At 38.5% G+C, this 9,444-nt stretch overlaps 1 protein-coding gene across 1 annotated transcript; it reads right to left on the bottom strand.

Moving 5' to 3' along the window:
- On the bottom strand, nt 3,534-9,148 carry LOC109824965 (membrane steroid-binding protein 1-like). Its single transcript, XM_020391608.1, is given in 3 exon segments — nt 3,534-4,193; nt 8,739-8,956; nt 8,959-9,148. Coding segments are annotated over 3 exon segments (666 nt in total). The 5' UTR covers nt 9,061-9,148; the 3' UTR covers nt 3,534-3,847.

Consider the following 9,444-nt stretch of genomic DNA (forward strand, 5'->3'; position numbering starts at 1 on the left):
CAAAATCAAAAGAGCGGAAGCTTATACCTGAATCCTGATGAATCTGATTTGGGTTTTTGATGATTTCCTAACCTTAGGGTTCCTCTAATCCCGAATTTCTCTCATTAGATGCGGTGAAGAGAATTAGAAGAATGTAACCCTAGTTAGGGACCATAACCCGTTATTTATAGATATTGTACTTTTGTAATTTAGCCTCATAAATTCATTACAACCTGGTATCTGGCACATATGACCCCCATGAATCATTTAATACATAACCCAACTTAATTGATCACTTTAGTGGTTACTCCTGAAAAGATAGCAATACCCAGTTGTTTAATCATATGTCCCCACATGAGATTTATTAAGATTAATGCCCCAACAATCTCCCACTTGGGCACCATATGATTCCTTACTGTGTATAAACCTTATGCAGCTCAAAAATTGGCTATCACTCGAAATGGTATTTCCGAAACATCTCGTCCATTGACTATATGCAATATACGGATCAAAGCGGCCATCGTCACATTTATCGTGACTGACCCATTCAATGGTGCACATATCCAATACAATGCAAATGACATAGATCAATCATGGATGTGCAGCATGCAAATTACATGGCAAGTGTGATCAGTACATGTCTATTTTTCAACCTGTCCTCATTAGTGAGGTCAAAACCAAACATATGTAATCAGAGTGTCTTTAACTGAAACTTTATTCCTGATCAGACAATACTAAACAACATAAGCACGCACATAATACAAACTCCCCACTAAAACATAATATCCGCTCAAATAATACCACACCCCCATATGAGCACGTATCTCCTGAAAGACCTTAGGTGGTAACCCTTTTAGTAAGAGGATCAGCTAACATGGGATGTTTGTCCAATGTGCTCTATGGATATCTGTCCACTCTGTACTTTCTTTCACAACCAGGACTTCATGTCAATATGTTTTGACTTAGTTGAGGGCTCCTGTTGTTATTGGAATACATTAACGCAGATTTATGTCACACATTAGCGCTTAGTGGCTTCACATTTTCCAAATGCGCAGTCCCGTGACAAAATTTGCGGCAGCGGCCATATTCTGATTTGATGCCTCATAGGCAAGCTACATTTGGCTGGCCATATGCGTGGAGGAAGCTACTAGTGTTTGTTTGACAACTTTTTCGCATATATAGCTCCTCCTGCTACAAGCATAGTAAATGTAGCCTGATGTAGCACTTTCTGCTATCTTGGCATCCAGGCAAATCAAGTCTGAATACTCCAATGACGCTCTACATTTCTCTGATTTCTGTATGTGAGCAGTAATCTTTGTTTTTCTGAAGATACCTCATAACCTTTGAGCTGCTATCCAATGACCATACCAGGGTGGCTTAAGTATCTGCCTAACATCCCAACAATGTACGATATCCGGACGCGTACATACCTAGAGCATCATTAGACTTCCTACAGGCGAGCATAAGGAATCTTCTGCATTTCCTGATTTCAGGTTCACCTTTTAGGGCACTGATTGGACTGAACTTGTCTCCTTTAGCGACAGGGGTGCACCTGGTCTGCAATCTTGCACCTGCCAAACATTTAAGCTACTTATCGATATAGCTCTTTTTGTGATAATCCAAGAATACCCCGAGCGCGATCTCGATGCCTCACTCTGGATCCCCTATCATAAAAGCAGGCGTTCCGCAAGATCTTTCATTCAAAATTCTTTGATAGAAATCTCTTGTGGTGTGAGAGCATGCTATATACTAGTGGCAACGCCAAGATGTTCACCATACAGAACACGAAAAATATACTACTCCCACTGAACTTGTCGATATACACCAGTCATCAACATGTTCATCTCAAAACCCGAACGAGATAACTATTTGTTGAAATCTATGATACCATTGACGAGGAGCTTGCTTGAGTCCATAGATGGATTTCTTATTGCAGACATCATTCTTTGGGTCCCGACACAAAGTTTTCTGGTTACATACTAGATCATTCATCATGTCGCCAGTTGGAGAACATGGCTGTCTTAACATCCATCTGATGCTAACTCAAGATCATAAGAGGCAACCAAGTGTCCATGATTATTCTGAAAGCAGTCTTTCGATGCAAACCGGCAGAGAAATCTCTGTATAATCAATGGCTTCCTTTCTGAGCTATAGCCTTTAGCGCCAGCACCGACGTGCCTTATATCCCTCACATTACATTTGCATCCGCTTCGTTTTAAAAAAAAAATCGCTCTTACAACATTGCGTTTTGCACCTTCTGCAATGGCACACAGTTCAACTTACTTGTTGCCATAGATATATTTCATTCCTGGCATCAATCCACTGTTGAGAGTTATGCACTTTTCACATGGCGCTGAGCAGAAGTTGCATTGGATCATCTTCTAACATTCCACTACTCTTCCGTCATGTTCTTCGGAGAAATCATATATCATACCGGAATAAGCATTTCTGTTTTTCGTGGATTCTTGACATCACTGGTTCTTGATCGGTTTGTTGAGTTTTCGCTCTCTCTCCTGGAAACACCCGCGCAGTTGTTCAAGGCATTATCATCTTGAGGTTCCGCCGCGATTCACTTCTTGAAGCAACCCACAGTATAGAACTGAATATCTGTCAAACAGTAATGTCATCGGACTTCGGACCTCTCGCCACCAATTCTCCTCAAAACTACATGTCTCTCAACCTTCATTTCCCCCCAAATACTTAATCTCTTTGAATTAATCATGGCTATATGGTTTTAGATCTCAAGTTTTGATGTAGATCTAACAAAAACAACTAAAAAAGGCGAAATTTTTTAAAAATAAAATCTATATTGTATATGAAGTGCTATTGCCGTTTTAATCAACTCTAGGCTTCCTCAGCGTTGAATCCTCAAAGCTGGAACCAGGGGACTTTTGCTGCGCTATCTTGTGACATTTTTCTTTTATTTGAAAAAGTTTTCTTATGAAAAGTGTGAACTTCTTCAATGTGCTGCTGGCCATTTGACCGAAGACAATGGTGAGGCTCTTGGCCGTTGACATCTCATTGAGAAGTCTAAAGATATTAATTATTTTGAACCGACTTATTGACTAAGTCCGTGTCTTAGGATATGGAAAAACAATTTATATTATTTTTTATGAGAAAAAAAGAATAAAAGAAAAGGTCATGGTTCCCTTCTTCAACAGCAGATTTGACAATTTTATCAATATCTAAACCTTTGTTTTTTTATTTATTTATTTTAAATTGCAGATGGCCAGCATGAGAGAAAATGTGAAGAGGCTCTCTGACTATCAGTTTCTTGATTGAGCGCAGATATCTTTTTCGGTTACCAAAAATGTAGATGTAACAAATGAAGCCTGTCTTTAATATCCTCAGTAGTTGAAAATTGCCTCACGATCATCAGTTATGTATAGTTTTAAAGAAGAAATTTAAAAAAAAATAAAGTTTGTCCAAAAAAATTTATTACTGTTTTACCCCTAGTAAAATTTTACACAAAAAATATTTACCATAAGAGGTCTATCTGCGACAGCAAAACTATAAGGTAGTAAGTTTAAAACAGATATACTACAAGGAGTCTATGCGCAACTAACCCTTTCAAGGTTCCTGGCAACAATTTTACTTAAACAGGCACAGCCACAGAACAAATTACAACATCTGAAAGTGAAAATGTGACGCATCACCTGAAAGCAACATCTGAAGTATAACATTTTTACTCTCAGTGGCTATCTCAGATATGTCGAAAGCACCAAAAGATACAGAGGCAAAACTCTCAACACCCAACTTATTACCTCGCTACATAAGGCACATATCATCATTACAACAAGAACCCTTTTACGTGTTACATATTTTGAGTACATAGAGAACAGGTTCGGTGCACTGGAGCTCTCGACACTTATTCCCTGGTTTCCTCCGCTGCACTTTCCTTCGATTCAGATTCCTTCGCTTCACCGTGCTCAGCTTGGCCTTCTGCGGTGCCTCTTTCGGTTGTCTGAGTGGATGCTTCAGCTGTTTCAGAAGTACTGCCATCTGTAACGGGCACGGTTTTTTTGACCGTTCCCACTTTAACATATTTGCTCATGAACTTATATTCCCAGTCATGGAGGGCTTCAAGCTCGAAGGGTCCAAGGCCAGAAATATCTCCAGTCAAATCTTTCTCCTCGAATGACATCTTGGCTAATGCCCTACTAGCATCTTTACCAGCAAATAATGCATACGGACCCCCAGGCCCATAAAACATCCTACAAAGATAACCAGGATTAAAATTAAAACATCAAAGAGAGTCTTAAGAATTTCAGTCTCATTGCAATGAGCATCGCACTTAAAATCATCATAGCCAAAGATACAATTTATGGGTTACTACATTCACTCAGGTTCTACTGTGATAAGTACAAAAAGGAGTTGAACAAAATATCTTCCATTTCCTGACAATTCTCCAAATAATTGTCAGGTCAGCTAAATACCAAAGATCCAAAGATTCACCAGCTCTTTGGTAAGGATGCCAGAAACAAAAAATGCAACAATGATGGAGGTATGGACGCATTGTTTCACTGAAGAAATATATAGAGATGCATGCACATGATTAGCTGCCCTATATATAGCCCATCACTATGGTTTCAAGAAGTAAAAAATGTGTGTGGCTTCAGACAACTAGTCTGATTTACTTGCCAAAACCTCCCTACATCCCCTTCTCTCTGACCGTTACCACCTGAACCTGGTGCATACCACCCATCAGAGGCATACATGCAATATGCAAAGTGGTTGTGCAAACTGATTATTTCATAGAGAAGGCACGCACGTATGTGAAGATACATCATTCCTATGTACTTCTGAACAACTCAATTAGCACTGTTCCCTGCCTGAACAAACACGTAAATAATATGTTCAAAACAGTGCAAACAGCAGTACATGTACGTCCATGCCACAGAATAATGTGTGCATGAAGATCAGCTGAGCGCATAAGCCCACAGGTATATAGGCAGGTAATGGATTGTCCCCTGAGCTCCATTCACGGTTCAAATTTTCTACACTAAGCTAGAGTTTTCAGCAATTGCACTAATTCTCGTGTCATTGTAATGATCAAATTATGATATTTTCAGGTACCTCCCCTATGTAAATTTCCTATCCAAACCATAAACACCAGCTCTCCCTGAAGAACCGAACTTTATCCAGTTGCCTATTGGAGTCTTTTTGTGGTAAAGAACTCTTTCAGCTATGTTACAGCTATGATACCCTGACACAGCTACAAGGGGGTGGTACCCGTGTCGGGCACATTCTGGCATGGTTACATACCCCAACAGCATGGGCACAGATGACTTCACTAGGCTTCTTCGGCTGTTTGAGGATAGAGCAAGGAGGTGAGCAATTTCACGCTCATTTTCTTTTTTTCTTTTTTTTATTGTTATAATGGAACATGACATCACTATACCATGAGGATAAACTGAGGATGTTTGACCATGATAGCCGGTTCCAGCTTCATTAGCTTTTGTCTTTTCTTGGTGGAGATGACAACAACACATGGGTAGCACATGGCAGCTTTGGATAAGTCAGAATTTAGGTTTTTGTCTTTTGTGGAAGACAAATGTGATGCGCATCCGCCCCCGCACGCGCGCATATTCAGTCATGTCTCCGTACGCTATCTATTACAAATTTGCCGTTTCCCATTCCTGTGCCCGTACCCATACTTATGCAACCTAGCCTTACAGCATTACTTGCTCCACTGTCATCCGATTTTTTCTACCATCTTCACCTTGATCTTTCTGTTACTACAGTCTCTATTATTCCTATGCCATTAATTAGCTAAATGCAACCTTTACCACAGAAATCTCAAACTCTTCCTTTTAACAACCCCCATCTTTTACCACAGTTAACTATAAGCTGATCAACTTACCCGCCCCTCATCTCACTTTTGTCCACACCTCACATTCATCCAAACTGAAGCAGCAATCCATTCTTTCTCCCTTTTTTTACTTTTTTAGCTTTTACAAGGTTGGACACAAATTCTGAAGAGAACCAGCCAAAACCTAATCATGTCCAATTCTTAACCCAAACTGCTTGCTTTATTCTTAGGTAATTAAAAATGTAATGCTAGAATACGGATGAAATAGGGAAAGCTTTCAACATGGTAACTCGGTCCCCATAAAGTAGGACGTGATAATCAATAGGTAATAAGATAATGAACATGATATCTGTCTAATGAGGTGGTGCTAAGACGTACTTTACACATTATGCTAAAACAAATATGACGGTAATATTGACCAAAAAAAAAATTTGACGGTAATAACAAAATAGATAGAACTCAACCTTAGAATCATGCCCATAAATACTACAAAGGACATCATATCATCTCAAAAGTTTGGATTTGAGACCCAAAAACAAGCAGTTAAAATCAAGAGTATAGAACCAAAAAAGCTAAGTTGTTTCGATTCCCACATACATGAGATTAAAAGATGGAAATACATTTGAATCATATACCAGGAAATCATATAAAATATTTAGAAAGAAAGACAATGCAACTTAAGTTGATTTTTAAAACGAAACACCCCATCTACCATAGTCAATACGGGGGCAAACTAAAAAAACAGATTATAAAAGTCAACAAGATTGAAAAAATGGAAAAACATTTGAAGCTCATAACAAGGGGAGATAAATGACATGAACTTTAACCATAAAGGAACCTAATCTGACTCACATACCAACCAAACAACTTCAGAAACTTCAGAAGATAACGACGGATATAAGCAAAACATCTAAGCCATAAATGAAAAGGTGAAGAAACAAATTACTAAACTATCAAACAGAAAAATTGCTTAAAGCCAACTTATGCTTTCAACTTTTTTCCAAACTACCATCTTAAAACAAGTTAATATTCTGGAATGAAGAAAATACATGGCATGTTTTGAGACCAGAAAGTAAATGGAAACTACTGAAGACAAAATACTTTCTCATAACTTTCCATTTGAAAATCTTGTTTTGATGACAGTGAAAGGATGAAAGATGTGTTTCGTTTGAAGGAAAGGACGAGAAAAGAGAAGGAAAGAGAACGGAAAATGTAAGGAAAAGAAAAAAGAGAAGAAAATAAAATTACTTTTCTTGTTTAGTTAGCAAGAAAATCGTAAAGTTGGAACGAAAATCATAAATATTTCTCACTGTGTTTGGTTTGAGGGGGAGGGTGAGAAAAATAAAGAAAGCGTGTGCGAAAATTAGTTTCTCTTGTTTGGTTTGAAAGAAATTGGGGAAGAAAATCAAAATAAAAAATCCTAGAGAAAACAAACATAATGCATTTCTTTTCATTTTATCTCCCAAACCCAAGAGAAAACGAGGGAAGAGCGAGAGGAAGGCCTTGCTCATACCCAATTTGCCGACTTCATCCCCGCTCTCTAGCCCCTCTTTAGTTTGACATCAACCCCATCTCTCTGGTTCAACATTAATCAAAGCCTAGTTCGAGGCTGATCAAGCCCTAGTTAGACACTAATCAAACCCTGGTTCGACTCCTCAGCTTACTACACTGATCAAACCTTACTGTGACGTCGAAGCTCTCCAATCTTCTCCAAAATCGAAGAAAGAACTTTCTTCTCTGATCTATCATCAATGTACGATCAAATGAGTCAGACAAAAGTATATTTTATTTGATTCATCAGCAAAGATAACTTTTACTTAATTTACATGATTTTGGATATTATACTTCAACCAGGACGCATTACTCTTAAATTCTTGTGAGCAGCGAAAAGGGTTAATTGGAGGAATGCATCCTAGTTAAATATGGGTTTGTAGAAATTTGATTAGGAGGATGTTTGTTTTAGGGGCTCTTTAGAAGCTTTTAAGCTATTCTAGGGTTCAATGGCTTTTAGTTTTTATGATAAAAAAATTACAAAAATTGCACTCAAGCATGGCTTGTTTAGTGACTTCATAAACTAGTTTTTCAAAAGCTAGTGAATCCTAACTTATTTAAATGGACTTAGCAAGGTAGCTTTACTTGAAATGCTACCAAGCCAAGTATATATGAAAAGGCAAGGTTAAAAACCCTTTCAACCAAAAACCACTGCTCCAAACACCCTGTTCGTCAACATCCCAAACAAACGCGGCCTTACTTAACTTGGGTTATTACCTGTTTGGTAATATCCCAACAAGCTAGTAAAGTCTCATTTAAAAGTAAGGATTCCCGACTTTTAAAAAACTAGCTTATAAGCTCGCTTAAATAAAGTTACACTTACCAAGCATATGACCATTTTACCCATGCAATTTTATGAAACTTTTATCATAAAAATGAAAGCCGCAAAAAGCTAATATAGCTTAAATGCCCCAAAACCCCTTCTAATCAAATATTTTCAAATCCAAACTCAACCCGAATCTATCAATCTAATGAACGGATCATGCAAGTTAGATTCCGTCATTCAGATACCCAAATAGTTGTATCTGGAATATATTACTTCTTATTACTAGTTGTAATAACAAAGATGCAATTTTCCAATTACTTATAAATGCAAGAATTTGAAAGCAATGTGTGTCAATTTAAAACCATGAAAATTAAATAAAAAGTTACCATTGCTAATCCCTTGTGAAACAAATTTATCCTCGCCAATGCACGTACTCCAACGATCTAATTATATTATATCAAAAAATAAATAAAAACTATAATACTCCTAAACTAAACTACTTAAAACTATCATTAATAATTCCAACTCCAGCGAGGAAAAAAAAAATCAACCAAATCAGCTAAAACTTTAAAGATCGTCAATCCAAAACCCAAAACCCAAAACCCTAGCCGAAACACAACAGAACCATACCTGCTCTGCGTGACGTCATAGATCTGACCCTTGATCGCCATAAGCAGAGGCTTCTTGGGATCAGAGCCATCATAAGCCCTAAGCTCCTCCTCGGTGACCTCCCCGGACTGCACCGGCGGCGGCAGAGGCTCGCACCGCCTCGAACTCCGCATCCCTGCTCCGTGCGCCGGCGGCGGCGGCGGCGGCTTCATCCAGCCGGAGACCACGTGGTAGAACGCCGGGCCGCCAGCGCCAGATTCGTGAAGAAAGTCGCCGGAGATAGGCCGGTGTAGTGAACGATCGAGTGGTCGAGGGTTCGCCAGAGCTCCGTTGCGTTCACCATTTTGTTTGCCAAAGCTGAGATTTTTATTTTTATTTTTTTCCTTGATTTTTGGGAGTCAAGGGAGATGAAATTAGGGGGAGGGAACGAGATGAGACGAAAAGGCGGTATAAGAAGCGGGTAGGCTGGATTCTTACGGCTAGATACCTTATAGTTTCACCGGATTTGCACTTATATACCCTTGATTGTTTTTCACAGCATTTGTGATATCAAGTCATTTAACACGGGTACGTTAATATCTTCTATTATGTAAATATAAAAAAAAAATTACTTAATTTTCTCATGTGACATGACCGTCACATGCTGGTTTTAGAACTTTTAGCCATTGATATCTGTTAAACTTGTAGTTAAATCTTTCTAAATTCTATTTTGTCAATTATATGGAGA

This window comes from Asparagus officinalis, chromosome 10, assembly GCF_001876935.1.
Source record: "Asparagus officinalis chromosome 10, Aspof.V1, whole genome shotgun sequence".
NCBI classification, from domain to species: Eukaryota; Viridiplantae; Streptophyta; class Magnoliopsida; order Asparagales; family Asparagaceae; genus Asparagus; species Asparagus officinalis.